The sequence below is a fragment of the Procambarus clarkii genome, chromosome 66, assembly GCF_040958095.1.
Source record: "Procambarus clarkii isolate CNS0578487 chromosome 66, FALCON_Pclarkii_2.0, whole genome shotgun sequence".
NCBI classification, from domain to species: domain Eukaryota; kingdom Metazoa; phylum Arthropoda; class Malacostraca; order Decapoda; family Cambaridae; genus Procambarus; species Procambarus clarkii.
The window spans coordinates 28,519,617-28,536,740 of NC_091215.1; the positions used below are offsets into that span (position 1 = coordinate 28,519,617).

General features: G+C 43.1%; 1 protein-coding gene across 4 annotated transcripts in view; it reads left to right on the top strand.

Moving 5' to 3' along the window:
• Positions 1–15,355, top strand: part of Fs (Follistatin) — a 147,272-nt gene extending 131,917 nt beyond the window's left edge. For 3 of the 4 annotated variants that reach the window (XM_069309996.1, XM_069309994.1, XM_069309995.1), the window contains exons 7-8: positions 13,117–13,428; positions 14,255–15,355. In XM_069309996.1, the coding sequence (XP_069166097.1) occupies positions 13,117–13,428; positions 14,255–14,340 (398 nt within the window). In that variant the 3' untranslated portion in view covers positions 14,341–15,355. The remainder of the gene's footprint in view (positions 1–13,116; positions 13,429–14,254) is intronic. The other variant, XM_069309997.1, reaches the window with a different exon arrangement.
• The last annotated feature ends 1,769 nt before the right edge of the window (positions 15,356–17,124 follow it).

Sequence of the window (17,124 nt, forward strand, 5' to 3'; positions counted from 1 at the left end):
GTTTCTATCATCCTATGCCCCTGTTACCTAGCAGTAAAATAGGTACCTGGGTGTTAGTCAGCTGTCACGGGCTGCTTCCTGGGGGTGGAGGCCTGGTCGAGGACCGGGCCGCGGGGACACTAAAAAGCCCCGAAATCATCTCAAGATAACCTCAAGATAACTGCCCCTGAAAATTACACAACACTACACCAAATGCGTCAATTTTACAAGTTCACTCACCAAAGTCTTAGATGGTAGAGAGGCGGAGGAGTGGGGGGGGGGGAATCTTGGCTACCTGTGTGAGGTTATCTTGAGATGATTTCGGGGCTTTTTAGTGTCCCCGCGGCCCGGTCCTCGACCAGGCCTCCACCCCCAGGAAGCAGCCCATGACAGCTGACTATCACCCAGGTACCTATTTTACTGCTAGGTAACAGGGGCATAGAGTGAAAGAAACTCTGCCCATTGTTTCTCGCCGGCGCCTGGGATCGACCCCAGGACCACAGGATCACAAGTCCAGCGTGCTGTCCGCTCGGCCGACCGGCTCCCTTTCAGGTTCAACAGGGGAGTATAACATATTAGACGTGTAAATATGTACACAAGGAACACATGCAAATTGTTTCATTATTGTATTAAATGCTCACATTAACATCTCACTCATTTTCTTTTGTTTCATCTTTCAACAACCAGGGTAGCTTCGTTACTATTTATTTAGTAATTTATAAGTTCCCAAGCACTACAAGGTTACTTAAACCTCGTAGTGCTTCGGGGTTTTAAATAACTTCGTAGTGCTTCGGGGTTTTAAATAACTTCGTAGTGCTTCGGGGTTTTAAATAACTTCGTAGTGCCTCGGGGTTTTAAATAACTTCGTAGTGCTTCGGGGTTTTAAATAACTTCGTAATGCTTCAAGGTTTTAAATAACTTCGTAATGCTTCAAGGTTTTAAATAACTTCGTAGTGCTTCAAGGTTTTAAATAACTTCGTAATGCTTCAAGGTTTTAAATAACTTCGTAGTGCTTCAAGGTTTTAAATAACTTCGTAATGCTTCAAGGTTTTAAATAACTTCGTAATGCTTCAAGGTTTTAAATAACTTCGTAATGCTTCAAGGTTTTAAATAACTTCGTAATGCTTCAAGGTTTTAAATAACTTCGTAATGCTTCAAGGTTTTAAATAACTTCGTAATGCTTCAAGGTTTTAAATAACTTCGTAATGCTTCAAGGTTTTAAATAACTTCGTAATGCTTCAAGGTTTTAAATAACTTCGTAATGCTTCAAGGTTTTAAATAACTTCGTAATGCTTCAAGGTTTTAAATAACTTCGTAATGCTTCAAGGTTTTAAATAACTTCGTAATGCTTCAAGGTTTTAAATAACTTCGTAATGCTTCAAGGTTTTAAATAACTTCGTAATGCTTCAAGGTTTTAAATAACTTCGTAATGCTTCAAGGTTTTAAATAACTTCGTAATGCTTCAAGGTTTTAAATAACTTCGTAATGCTTCAAGGTTTTAAATAACCTCGTAGTGCTTCGGGGTTTTAAATAACTTCGTAATGCTTCAAGGTTTTAAATAACTTCGTAAAACCCATTTGAAGATTATTTATATAACCTTGATATATAAAGTTTCCAAACTTGCAATTAACTCTTATAATTGTAACCAAAACCTGCCATGCCTGTTGAAAAGATACACAGGTTTCGTCGATAGATGCTTGACGGTATACCAGGTCATGGGTAAACCAGCCGAGGCAACCATGACAAAAAAGGTCAAACTACCTCTATTTTTAGCGTACATAACTGGTGGTCGGGTTTCGCGTGGGAGTCCGCTGCGAACTAGAATGTCTTTTTTGCCACTATTCAACACGAGGTTGTGAGTGTACGTCCATGGGAGTGTGTGTGTACGTGCGTGGGAGAGTGTGTGTGTGTGTGTTTGTATGTGTGTGTGTGTGTGTACGTGCGTGGGAGTGTGTGTGTGTGTGTGTTTGTATGTGTGTGTGTGTGTGTGTGTGTACTCACCTAGTTGTGTTTGCGGGGGTTGAGCTCTGGCTCTTTGGTCCCGCCTCTCAACCGTCAATCAACAGGTGTACAGATTCCTGAGCCTATCGGGCTCTGTCATATCTACACTTGAAACTGTGTATGGAGTCAGCCTCCACCACATCACTTCCTAAAGGGTGTGTGTGTGTGTGTGTGTGTGTGTGTGTGTGTGTGTGTGTGTGTGTGTGTGTGTGTGTGTGTGTGTGTGTGTGTGTGTGTGTGTGTGTGTGTGCATTCGTTGGAGTGTGTACGGGCATGGAAAAGTGTGTGTACTCATCTAGGGTTGAGCTTGCGGGGGTTGAACTTTGGCTCTTTGGTCCCGCCTCTCAACCGTCAATCAACTGGTGTACAGGTTCCTGAGCCTATTGGGCTCTATCATATCTACCTTTGAAACTGTGTATGGAGACCCCCCCCCCAAATCACTCCTTGGCACATGCCCATTATGACACTTAACACTGTGGCACTACAGCTGTATCTGTCATGTCTCTGAGACTCAGTACTTTGTTTCCATCTTCGTCCCCTTGCTCATATACCATCTCTACTACCTTGAGGATTATGTATGTGGTGATCATGTCTGCATCTAATTCTTTATTCATCATGTAATTGGTGGTGCTTGGCCTGGTGATCTGCATCTTATACGTTACATTTCTTAATTCCTCTCTAGAAACACGTAGTTAACATATTACGTCCACAGATCCACTCTCTTCACATCTTGTTGACCTCCTTCCGGTAATTGATCATTAGCAATGGCACTCATAAGGGTGGTGGGACTCGGCACTCCTCCTCCTCGAGGGGTCCCCTGGAAATGATCCGTCGAGGTAGACCTTGGCTTTCCTTCCTGTGGACCTTTCAAGACCACGCCAGGAGCCTTGGCACCCCTGCATGCCGGCTCGGCTTGGGTACCTGTTCCTTAATACTTCCTGACTCCTGCCTCCCTGGCGTATGTAGGCCACTACCATCCATCTTCCATCAGACGGACGGATCCCACTACCATCCGTCTATCTGATCCCTCTAACCAGGTGTTTGGGAGAAGGGAGTGATAACCTTATCTAACAGTGACCTTAGTGAGGTCCCACTGAGGCTGGCTCGACCTCTCTAAATGCCTCACACCCCGTCCAACACTTCTCATATGCCGTCCCCTACTTCCCACCACCACCACCACACAACATTCATGCCCCCCTCATGCCTACGGCGTATAGGCTTCATTATTTGCTGTTGTGTGCCGTTTCAGCTCTCTTAAAACATGTTCCCGTCTTGGGCAACCCGTTCTCTCTTGTTCGTAGCCCGCAACGTTTTATGATGGTATATCGTGGAGGTAGATTTTTCAAACCTTGTTGCAATATTTTTTAAACCTTGTAGCAACATTCTTAAAACCTTGTAGCAACATTTTTTAAACCTTGTAGCAACCTTTTTAAAACCTTGTAAAAACATTTATAAAACCTTGTGGCAACATTTTTTAAATCTTGTACAACATTTTTAAAACCGTGTAACAACATTTTTAAAACCTTATAGCAACATTTTGAAACATTGTAACAACATTTTACAACCTTGTAACAACATTTTTAAAACATAGCAATGGAACACTCATAAAAGTAACGTGGTTAGGTGGTGTGTTTCCTGTTATATGAATCGTTACTCTACAGATGAATTAGTTGTGTGATTTTTCATTAAATAACCATTTTGAACATAAGCCTTGGCTAGGTTAGAAATTTATACATTATGCCATAAGTATATAAGATATAAATAATTACTGTTAACTGTTTTATGCGACCAAAATGATAATTACTATATAACAAATAAGTAAATTTGTATTTTAAGATAAAGACTAACGTGGAAAATGAGCTGTTGGGTGGAATTGTACGCCAAAATAATTTTATTGTTTTTAGAAATTTAAAAAAATATGTAATCATTGTATTTTTTTTTTTTTTTGAAAGTCAAGTTGATTGGTTAGTTGATTATATTTCTTCTGCAAATTTTCTCAGGTAATTTATCGATCCAAATCTAAAATCATATAGTTGAAATAAGAAATATATCTCCAGTTAATGTTTATTTAATGTTAAGTTACGTTAATCCAGTGACTGCGTAATCCAGTGGCTGCGTTAATCCAATGACTGCGTTAATCCAGTGACTGCGTTAATCCAGTGACTGCGTTAATCCAGTGACTGCGTTAATCCAGTGACTGCGTTAATCCAGTGACTGCGTTAATCCAGTGACTGCGTTAATCCAGTGACTGCGTTAATCCAGTGACTGCGTTAATCCAGTGTCTGCGTAATCCAGTGACTGCGTAATCCAGTGACTGCGTTAATCCAGTGACTGTGTTAATCCAGTGACTGTGTAATCCAGTGACTGCGTAATCCAGTGACTGCGTTAATCCAGTGACTGTGTTAATCCAGTGACTGCGTAATCCAGTGACTGTGTTAATCCAGTGACTGCGTAATCCAGTGACTGTGTAATCCAGTGACTGCGTTAATCCAGTGACTGCGTAATCCAGTGACTGCGTAATCCAGTGACTGCGTAATCCAGTGACTGCGTTAATCCAGTGACTGCGTTAATCCAGTGACTGCGTTAATCCAGTGACTGCGTTAATCCAGTGACTGCGTTAATCCAGTGACTGCGTTAATCCAGTGACTGCGTAATCCAGTGACTGCGTTAATCCAGTGACTGCGTTAATCCAGTGACTGCGTAATCCAGTGACTGCGTAATCCAGTGACTGCGTTAATCCAGTGACTGCGTAATCCAGTGACTGCGTAATCCAGTGACTGCGTAATCCAGTGACTGCGTAATCCAGTGACTGCGTTAATCCAGTGACTGCGTAATCCAGTGACTGCGTAATCCAGTGACTGCGTTAATCCAGTGACTGCGTAATCCAGTGACTGCGTAATCCAGTGACTGCGTAATCCAGTGACTGCGTTAATCCAGTGACTGCGTAATCCAGTGACTGCGTAATCCAGTGACTGCGTAATCCAGTGACTGCGTTAATCCAGTGACTTCGTAATCCAGTGACTGCGTTAATCCAGTGACTGCGTAATCCAGTGACTGCGTTAATCCAGTGACTGCTAGATACCTGTTCCTTACCAACTTATTTTTTTGGTCGATTGCAATCTCATGTTCATGACGTCATCTTGCAGTCCTTGTTTGCACTCTGCTTGTTAGTCAAGCAGAGTGCAAACAGGAAGAGTCAGGAAGTATTAAGAACATCCACAGGCTGTTCCTTCGTATTCACGAGCGATCAACACATTACACGTGACTCACAGCTGTTCAATATCTGAACTTTTCTTGAACAGGGCTTCAGTCGCTTCCTGTATTCAAAACCACACCTCTGTAAATGCTTCACTCATGTACGCCGTTACAATTAATTGCCAACAGAACCAAATCACCTAACCTTACCCACCCTAGAACAAACTATACACAGAATTACAATATGTCTGTTACCTAGCAGTAAAATAGGTACCTGGGTGTTAGTCAGCTGTCACGGGCTGCTTCTTGGGGGTGGAGGCCTGGTCGAGGACCGGGCCGCGGGGACACTAAAAAGCCCCGAAATCATCTCAAGATAACCTCATCTCAAGATATGTCTTAATATTAATTTATATTGAAGAAAACACAGTTTTTGGTTACAGTGTTCATATTAAGGAATGTGTTTGCGAGGTCGGCGGCACATGGGACGAACATAGCCTTAGGATGGGTTGCCGTCCTCATAAAGATTAGCCAAATGTTTGCTAATGTTGTTGTGGCCAGCCCCATCCCTGTTTATGAATGAAAACCACTTTACATACAATCCATCTTCAGGCAATGCTCATCCATGCTGCGGTCGACCCCAAACATGTTCTCAGCAATTTGAATAAATTTTGTAAACAAAACCACTGTTATTTCTTTAATATATTATAATATTAATGTCTACTATTATTTTGTGTATAGTTAGGCCTAGGTTACGTTACGTGTTTGTTCTGTTGGCAGTTATTTGTATTAACACTACACGGGTGAAGCATTTAGAGGTGCAATTCGAACACACGAAAAGAATCAGTAACTGTTCAAAAAAAGCTCAAAGTAATTATTTGTGAGCCATGGATAGTGTTTTTCTTTCATACAAAATCATTGTCAATGGAACCTAAACTAACCTAACCTATCGACTTGAGAATGGTCCAGGACGGACCGAAACGTCGTCGTCCCTTCACTTTCTAGTGTGTGGTCTGGTTAACCTAACCTAGGCCATACTTTAGACAGAATTATTATATATAATAGGATAAAATCCCACTTATGTATTTGTGAAATTTATGTAAAGAATTACACCAAGTCTTTCGCATTCTCCTGAGTGCTTTGTCAAGGTCTGAATGTGTGGTTAGAACTAATCGACTAATCATTCAACATAGTCACAAACTTACATAAACAACGACGATAATATAGTAAATTTATATTGAATCAATATAAATTTAATAATTTATATTTATAATCAACGATAATATAGTAAATTTATATTGAATCAATATAAATTTAATAATTTATATTTATAATCAACGATAATATAGTAAATTTATATTGAAAAATCAATATAAATTTACAATTCAGGAAATACCATACCAGTACACTGCCCCCCAAAAAAAGATGGCTGACGGCATTTTTTAAATTAGTGTGGGTGTAGACGATCATAGCCTAGGGATGAGTTGCAAATAAATTACAATAGAACCAAAATAAAAAAAACACATCCTATTATATGCCTAACTATACGCAAAACTATTATATATAAGAATAATTTGACAATTGAAAAGAAATAGTATTTGATTGCACATTAACAAAAATTTACGAATTCGCTATAATGACGGCCGCAGCTTGACCGAGCACAGCCTGTGTATAAGCTGGAGATGCCGCAGCTTGACCGAGCACAGCCTGTGTATAAGCTGGAGATGCCGCAGCTTGACCGAGCACAGCCTGTGTATAAGCTGGAGATGCCGCAGCTTGACCGAGCACAGCCTGTGTATAAGCTGGAGATGCCGCAGCTTGACCGAGCACAGCCTGTGTATAAGCTGGAGATGCCGCAGCTTGACCGAGCACAGCCTGTGTATAAGCTGGAGATGCCGCAGCTTGACCGAGCACAGCCTGAGGATAGGCTAGATACGTCGCAGCTTAGATGAGCACAGCCTGAGGAATGGCTGCTTACCTTATTGTTACCAAGTCTTAAGGCTAGCACACACTGCTGCTACAGGCAGGTGCTGGGACTTCCCAGTGCTGGATAGTCACCTAGGTCAGGAGTCAATAAAATTATGCGAATATGCAGTGTAGAACACCCCGGTGGGAATATGTTCCCCTAGTTGTGTCGGCCTGAAGGCAGCCTAGTACTTCAGTGGGTGTGGTGGAGGAGGTCCCGTGAACACGGCGCAGAGCAACAAGGGCTCAAGCCTTGCGCCTGGAACTCGCCCTCTGGGTCAGCTTTACCCTCTCCCCGACCCACCTCGAGGTCCATCGTAAGGTAGAGAGTTCTGTTTTGCACCAAGGTTAAAAATAACTTTACGACCCAACCGGTTCCTCGTGTCTGAGTTTACGACAATGGATATGGTGGGGGAGGGACTGGGGTGTGTGGGGCTAGGGGGATGATGGAGGCAGGTGGTGATTGTGCTTGTAGTACTATTGGGGTGGAACTTGTAGCGTTGCTTGTCGTACTGGGAGTTGTGGTGATATTGCTGATTGTTATCACCGTGGTTGTAGTGGAGATTGTGGCATGTGTGGAACACTACAGCCTAAGACTACATATATCTCCATCTAGATAAATGTGTAAAACCAATCATACTCTCTTTTTGTCATCCAAGCCTAACCTGCCGGCCAACTAAGGCTATTTTCGTCTGAACTGTACTTCAGTGCTATTTTCCCCCTTGACTTAGTTTTTACACAGGTGGGTACAGGAGCAGATGACTTCTGATTCCTGTTAGCAGTCTGAGACCGTTCCCTTCCCATAGCAACCCTTACAAACTAGCTTCTTATATATATATATATATATATATATATATATATATATATATATATATATATATATATATATATATATATATATATACAGAAGAGTTCTTACATTCTTGAAAGCCATTAGCACGCAAAGCGTTTCGGGCAGGTCTTTAATCTTAATTTTCCCCGAAATACGACCCGCCAAATCGTTTAACAACTAAGTACCCATTCACTGCTGGGTGAACAGAGGTTAGGTTACAGTTAAGGATTGGCGCCTAGTCAATCCTCCTCGGTCAGGATACGAACCCAGGCCAAATCGCTCGCGATGCGCGGGGCGATTGTCTTACCACTGCGCCACGGGGACTGCAGTTTCCCTGGAATATGACCCACCAGTCACCCAATTACTGCTGGGTGCATAGTTAAGGACTGGTGCCCAGACAATCCTCCTTGGCCAGGACTCGAACCCAGACGTAATCCCTCGGGAGGCGGGCTGACGAGTGTGTTACCACTACGCCAGCAGCGACTGTGTGGGCGGATGGGACAGGTGCAGCTGGGCTCCCCGCCTTCTCCTCCCCAAGAGCACCCCACCACAGCCCTCTACCACAGCCCACCACCACAACCCACCACCACAGCCCACCACCACAGCCCTCCACCACCCCACCCTACCACTACAGCCCTCCACCACAGCCCACTACCCCAGCCCTCCACCCCACCCCACCACCTCAGCCCACCACCACAGCCCATCACCACAACCTACCCCACCCCACCACCACAGCCCACTACCCCAGCCCTCCACCCCACCCCACCACCACAGCCCACCACCACAGCCCACCACCAGCAGTCTGCGCGGGAACGTCACACATCTCACACAAACACGTTCCATAACAAAGGAGATTTAAAAACTAAAAAAAAGGACGGGATAATTAGTTGATGTAATTTGCATATAGATTGTTGAAACTGGAGAAGATGAGCAATCTGTCGTCGGATCTGTGAGCAATAATAATATGAATTTGTGGATATGAACGAACGACTGCATGCAGCTGTTCTCATGATATGCCGCTCCGTAAAAAAAAAAAATGCAACTCTTTTCCTTAACTAGAAACGCATATAAACCCCAAGTAACCCATCTAACCTACCGAGATCATTGCGTAGAAGACGTAAATATTGCGGTGTTTTAGCTTTTTTTTAACCAGTCCGTCGCATCTGAAACATATTGGTCGATTCCATGCAAAAAATGGGACAGATTTAGTTGATAGCCTAAGGCCGTAGGCGCGGCCCCGACGCGCTGTTCTCCGCGGGGCGCCTTAGGGGGTTGTGACAAGATATTCATGCCTCGAGGCTCCATAACCTTGCAGGAGGAGGAGCAGGAGTATTAACAACAAGAGCAGCAGGAACGAACAAGCAGCAGCAGCAGCAGCAACAGACGCAGCGGGCAACTGACCTGAGAAGTGTTATTGAGAATAGTTGCACGATCGCTGCCATTGTTCTAATCTTATTATATGGCCAAATGCCGTGACCATCATTTTCCTGTATGTTCGGCGCGCTCACTTTATTACTGTGTAGCCTGCCAGGGCCTGTGTAGCCTGCCAGGGCCTGTGTAGCCTGCCAAGGACCTGTGTAGCCTGCCAGGACCTGGGTAGCCTGCCAGGACCTGTGTAGCCTGCCAGGACCTGTGTAGCCTGCCAGGACCTGTGTAGCCTGCCAGGACCTGTGTAGCCTGCCAGGACCTGTGTAGCCTGCCAGGACCTGTGTAGCCTGCCAAGGCCTGTGTAGCCTGCCAGGGCCTGTGTAGCCTGCCAGGGCCTGTGTAGCCTGCCAAGGACCTGTGTAGCCTGCCAGGACCTGTGTAGCCTGCCAGGGCCTGTGTAGCCTGCCAAGGACCTGTGTAGCCTGCCAGGACCTGGGTAGCCTGCCAGGACCTGTGTAGCCTGCCAGGGCCTGTGTAGCCTGCCAAGGACCTGTGTAGCCTGCCAGGACCTGTGTAGCCTGCCAGGACCTGGGTAGCCTGCCAGGACCTGTGTAGCCTGCCAGGACCTGTGTAGCCTGCCAGGACCCGTGTAGCCTGCCAGGACCTGTGTAGCCTGCCAGGACCCGTGTAGCCTGCCAGGACCTGTGTAGCCTGCCAGGACCCGTGTAGCCTGCCAGGACCTGTGTAGCCTGCCAAGGACCTGTGTAGCCTGCCAGGACCTGGGTAGCCTGCCAGGACCTGTGTAGCCTGCCAGGACCTGTGTAGCCTGCCAGGACCTGTGTAGCCTGCCAGGACCTGTGTAGCCTGCCAGGACCTGTGTAGCCTGCCAGGACCTGTGTAGCCTGCCAGGACCTGTGTAGCCTGCCAGGACCCGTGTAACCTGCCAGGACCTGTGTAGCCTGCCAAGGCCTGTGTAGCCTGCCAGGACCCGTGTAACCTGCCAGGACCTGTGTAGCCTGCCAGGACCTGTGTAGCCTGCCAGGACCTGTGTAGCCTGCCAGGACCTGTGTAGCCTGCCAGGGCCTGTGTAGCCTGCCAGGGCCTGTGTAGCCTGCCAGGGCCTGTGTAGCCTGCCAAGGACCTGTGTAGCCTGCCAGGACCTGGGTAGCCTGCCAGGACCTGTGTAGCCTGCCAGGACCTGTGTAGCCTGCCAGGACCCGTGTAACCTGCCAGGACCTGTGTAGCCTGCCAGGACCTGTATAGCCTGCCAGGACCTGTATAGCCTGCCAGGACTTGTATAGCCTGCCAGGACCTGGGTAGCCTATTTTCAATAGCCTATCATTTAATAATAAAACATTAAATGAATTTCCGAGGAATTAGATTCACTTGAGCACGCTAGTCTAATTTTGGACAGCGCTCATTTCATGTGGATTCCATTTCATGTTGGCCTCCGAATACATGATAGAACTGATGAGTTTGCTAGGTGAAAATATGTCTTATGGATCATCCATTACAGACCGCGGACTCAACAGATGGCACTATTGCTTGGCTTAGGCTTGCCTCTTAAGTAAATCTGTGCCGTGTGAATGTAAGAGACAGGAAGCCACGTATGTGAGACAGCGAAACACGTGGTTAGCTCTGTCTAGGTAGTTTAAGGGGGAATTTTAACGACTGTTAGTGAAGGTGATGACAACATGGCTTGTCTCAGTGTCATGTCATTGACAGCGGAATGCTAGCCTACTGTTGTGGCAACAGTAGGCTAGCATTCCTACTGCCTTTTAGCTTTTTATTATCTCTTTATTAAATAATATACAGTATAAATTTCATATATACATTAATTTACAAAGGAAATACCCTGTACTACATTACATATAGTTTACATAATTCTCAGTTAACCAATGTTTCATGTTATCACAGAGTTTTTGACTTCTTTCTTTCACGTTTTGACTTCTTCCCCCTCCACCATCCTGGATGACTTGGCTACATAATAAGCAAGTGACAGGTTCTCCGCAAATGTAAAATGCTCTGAGATCACAGAGGTCCAGTACCTGAGCCTAGTATATGATTGTAACAATTACTACCACAACCCACAGGTTGGATGTGGTCCTTAATAAAGCAATTAAACTGTCTAGTGATGGTGGTGGTATGCATGCAGTATAGTGCTGTATACAGTCAGTATAGTGCTGTATACAGGCAGTATAGTGCTGTATACAGGCAGTATAGTGCTGTATACAGGAAGTATAGTGCTGTATACAGGCAGCATAGTGCTGCACTACATATTAGTATTAGTCCTACGTTCTTGCGTTTATCTGCACATTTACACATGTCCACATACGAACGTATCAACACATATAGAATTGTGTGTACGTCCCGACATATGTTTGTGCATACATGTATGTATGTATATTTACAGACATGGTTGCCGAGGCGGCCTGCAGAGGCCAGGAAGGTCACACACAGCCTGCCCGTCGAGCAGGCCTTGGGCGACTACCTGCCATTCACGGAACGAGACTTGTGTTGCTTCAGTTGCGGTACCAGGTTGTTAGCTGCCCCTCAGTCGGGCCACCACTCCTGCAGTCGTCTCGCATTCCAACATTCGTTTATATGCAATAAAGAGATAGCACGAACCTATTTTTAAACCTGTTTTGCTTCAAAATAAAAGCAGGTTTTTGCGCGTTCGTTACTGACAAAGGTAAACGTCCGAGGTTAAAAATAGAGAGAGGAAAACCGTATTGTTGGAGCATTAGCATGATACTGACCTTCCTCGTCTGTCAGAGTGGCCCCTCGCCCCCACCCCTGGCTAATCGGGCCAAATGACGTTGTAACAATGAAGAAACGTTAATTTAGCAATGATTTAACGTTGATACAGCATTGATGAAACGTTCCTCGAGCATATTTTGCCGGCTGTAATTCAAACCAGCCGCTGCGTTAGGCTTGTATAGCTGCTCTCTAACCTGGCAGTGAGAAACTGTTATTTCCAGCTTATTGGTGCTCTGGATCTGTGAGCAACCCGCTCTTCTCTCAAGATTTTCAGAAACGAGAAGATATTGTGTTGGTTTTTGTGTATATATGGGGCCGAGGTGTACTCGTCTGGATGTACTCGGGTACATGTGCCCGCGCGGTCATCTGTCAGTTCCTTAATTAGCCTCGCTTGTCGAAAATGTTGTAGTTTAATGCAATTACTCTGTTTTCTAGTGCAATGTGTTTACTTTATTCCACGTGTTTACAACTCTAATGAAGCTCTCTAAGCCATCTATGACTCGTGTGTGGTGGCCTCCCTATTATTCTTCTTCAGTGTGGCAGGTCCAGTTACCTCAGTCTTTCATTAAGCACAAAAACGAATCTTGTTGCATAATTTTTAGACCTTTCTAGTTTTTTTGTTTTTTGCGCCTTATCAGATGTTCATGGCTGAGCTGTATCTCCAAGAGCGGGTCTGACATAGGTTGTATATAGAACCCAGAAGGTTCTCTTGTCCAAGTTCGTGACATATCCTGCTCACGTAATGTATGCTTCTGGGATTACAATTGGGGTTATGTCTGCTCCCAGGTCTTTCTTCTTATTAATTGATGCAAAAATTCTTCTCCCCCTTTAATCTCCACTACTGTTCAGATCTACTCATAACAAGCTGTCCAACTGGGGAGAGCTCGATACACCTACACTTGAAACAATAACTGTGAATGCGCAACCGTCGCGTATGGTGGCCATAGCGCCATCTGTGTTGATGTATTCAGGGGCGCACATGATCCACTGACACCACTAAACCCTCGTTCCTTCCGCAGATCACACCGATGTGGACAACTGCAACAAGCACCACTACAAATCCAAGAAGTACAAGCAGAGACTCCGTCAGGAACAGATCAGGAAGCAGCAGGAGAACGACCTCCGGCACCAAATAGTGACGCAGAGGGTCCTCCAGGGCATGGTCGAGGCCGCAGGAGCCTCCACCTTAGGCCAGATCAACCTCGAAGATAACCACAACGGTATTGAAGGACAAGGTGGAGGAGGTGGAGTAGTAGACACAGACAGGAGGCGGAGCAAAACTAACATCAGCGACAGGAGGAAGAAGCGAAAGAGGAGGAGGAGGAGGAGAAGTAAGACAATATTTTTAGGCGGCTGAGTGAAGATTTTGTTGTCTGTACCGTCAGGATTCGTCAAGGATTTAGGTGTACACTTACGACATCTGTGCAGCTTTCTCCGGCGGCATAATCCGTATTAAACAGTTTACGAGCTAAGAAACGCTACGATGTGGTACCTCGACCCAGGGTTATTATTGTTGTAGACAATCTCGTAGCGCTTCCGAGCTCGTAAATTATTTAATACAAACTAAGTCGCCACGATTGAAGAAAGGTATACTGGTGCCATAAGTGGAGTCGCAAATGTTTGGTGAATACTGACTCAGGGTCGTAAGAGGTGCAATGTGTCCAAAATGTAGGCTAGGTATCACATATATATGTGTCTGTGTGTGTCTAATTTACACTTGAAACAATACATCAATCCCACGTCTTATTATGTTACCTGGTACAGTAATTTGTTCTATAAATCAACAACCTTGTTTTCGGAACCAGTATTTACCCCAGGTCTTTCCTAAATCTGAACCTATCCAATGTTTCGTGCTCTATTTTGTGTTGATATAACACCTTATCAGTACACCCTTTTGTTATACCCTTCTATAAGATGTCATACTTCAATCATGTCAACATTGCCACTTGTGGTCTGCCCCAAATATGTGTTTACCCTTAACACTTCACATAACCCCTTACTTTCCATGCCACTTGCTTTAATTATAGAAAAATAACTAATACCAAAGGAATAATTATACACAGTCTTGTTCGAATCCACTGAAATACCTGACTAAAAAATATACTCACGACGCTTTTTTTATCCAAGACAGCTTTAACACTAAGTATCTCATTACAGACTGCAAAAAGAACAGAAAGAGAACAAGAAAGGAGAGGCAGCGAACGAGGAAGGAGCAGAAGGCAACAAGGGTAGAAGGAGACTGACATACCGGAGAGTGTGCCCCCAGGAGACAATAGTGCCACCTCCCCGGCGGACACGCAGGCACTGGCACAGGTGCCAGGGAGGGAAGAGACCTGCACTCTGTCTGGATGTTGTGGCTCACGGCAGAAAGGTGGAATGTAAGAGAATAGGACTCGGGGGATGGTTTTGTTGGGAGATAATGGTCATGGCGAAAAGGATTTTTTTGCGAGAGAAAACGGAAGTTTTTTGTGAGGGGAATGTAAGGATTTGTTATAGAAAACGTAAACTTTTTGGTTACAGAAAACGTAAGGTTTTGCGAGTGAAAACGTAAGCTTTTGTGAGAGAAAATGTAAGCTTTTGTGAGAGAAAACGTAAGCTTTTGTGAGAGAAAACGTAAGCTTTTGTGAGAGAAAACGTAAGTTTTTCCGAGTGAAAACGTAAGCTTTTATAAGAGAAAACGTAAGCTTTTTTCCGAGAGAAAACGTAAGCTTTTTTCCGAGAGAAAACGTAAGCTTTTTCCGAGAGAAAACGTAAGCTTTTGCTAGAGAAAGTTGGCGTTAATACGAGAGAAAACGGAAAAGAACATTATTGACAGACACTTGTTCAGCAAGATGCCGTGATAGTTTAAGACAGAGACCCTTACAGGAGGATATTTTAAGTTATTGTTGTGCAAGGAACATTAACTAGGAACAAAAAATAGACACTGTATAATAAAAATCACAAGATTGTGATATATCCATGATAAAATATTGAAGCCGTACAATGGGATCGAACCCGCGTTTCTGGCGTCCTAAGGCATACACACACACACTACTTGTAGCCCACCATAATCCAGTCAGAAGTGCACGTGTTAAGAGGAGCTCAGGAACGCAAGTTCGAACCCATTACATGACTCTAGTATTTTCACATTTGAGATACACTCTTACAATAGACTGGAGCAGTGACATATTTACTGTGTGCTAAATATAATGGAAATTATATTTATAAACGGATATAAATAAGTGGATGGAACAAACAATATATATATATATATATATATATATATATATATATATATATATATATATATATATATATATATATATTTATATATATATATATATATATATATATATATATATATATATATATATTTATATATATATATATATATATATATATATATATATATATATATATATATATATATATATAAAGAGAATTTAGCAGTAGACTAAAGTGAAACGTAGAACGAAATAGAGAGAGAGGAGCAAGCAGAAGACTAATGTCAATGACATAGTATATATGAAATATGAATCATTAAAAGGCACATTCGTCATATTTGACCACTAATAGAAAGTAAATTTATGTAGGAATATATATCTCGTACCTAATAGCCAGAATGCACTACTTGGCCTAGTATTCATTACTCTATTTGCCTAACAGGCAGAGTAATTTTCGTTATTTTCAATATATCCTTTTCCAAATTGGTTTATTCTAATTAATATTATTATATTAACAGCATAAATTACCGATTTAGCTATTCTAAATTTAGTTATATTAGGTTTGAACAAATTTCTGTGTTAGTTTCAATTCAAATTAAATAAAATCTATTCCAGTATAATGTTATGCAATGTCTTATCATCGCCCTAAAAAACTAATTGTCCTGCCCACCCAAGGACATCTTTGGAGGGACAGTGAATGGTCTGGGTGGACACCCAACCCTACCTAACCAACCCTAGCCTAGCCTAACCTAGCCGATGCTGTCCTATCCTACACCCTGAAGATGATCTTCTCCAGACTGGAACACACTCACGGACCTGATTACAGAAGTTTTAACGTTTATGCAACATTTTTGTTCATATGGAATGATAAAGTTTTCCAATACGTTATGTATGATTCGATTGTTTGGTTTAAATTTGAATGAAATTAAACAGTTTACAAGCATGAAAACTTGCCAATCAACTGTTGTTATTGTTATAAACAGCCTCCCGGTGCTTCGCAGCTCATTAACTGTTTAATAATTGGAAACAAAGTCGCCAAAGATTGAGAAAAAATGTACATGTTCGTAAGTGCTTTCGTGAATCTGGTCCCTGGCTATTAGGTACATCATATACATATAGAATTATCTAAACATTAAAAGGAGCACCTATATATGTTCTTGCGTGTTCTCACTCCATTTGTCATGTTCTCAGCTTCACTTGTGGTGTTCACAGCTCCCACTTGTGTTCTCATTCTCATTTGTCATGTTCTCACGTCACTTGTCATGTTCACACCTCCCACATGTCGTGTTCACATCCCCCACTTATGGTGTTTTCATCCCTATTTGCTGGGGTCTAACCCCATGTGAGGTGTTCTCACCCCCCCCACCTGTGTTCTCCATCAACCCCAATTGTGTTCACCCTCATCACTGATGCAGCTAGCGTTAAATAATTGAAATTGACAAATGTCATTTGACTCTATTACTTCTGCTTGTATATCCATGTTCCTCTCTCCATACTGAATTTAGTTTTCATGTCAAAGGAGCATTGGAGTTCATATATATATATATATATATATATATATATATATATATATATATATATATATATATATATATATATATATATATATATATATATATATATATATATATATATATATATAATACTGGGAGCAGATTCATTAATTCACATGGAGTTCAACTTGCCATCATTCTTGCAGTTGTTAATTTTCTTGCACTCCAGTTTGTGGAAGTGATTTCTGCCATGTAGTCGATGTTCAAACTCAACTAGCCTAGTTTTTCAATTTAATAATAATTGACGATTCATCGAGAGAATGATATGTGG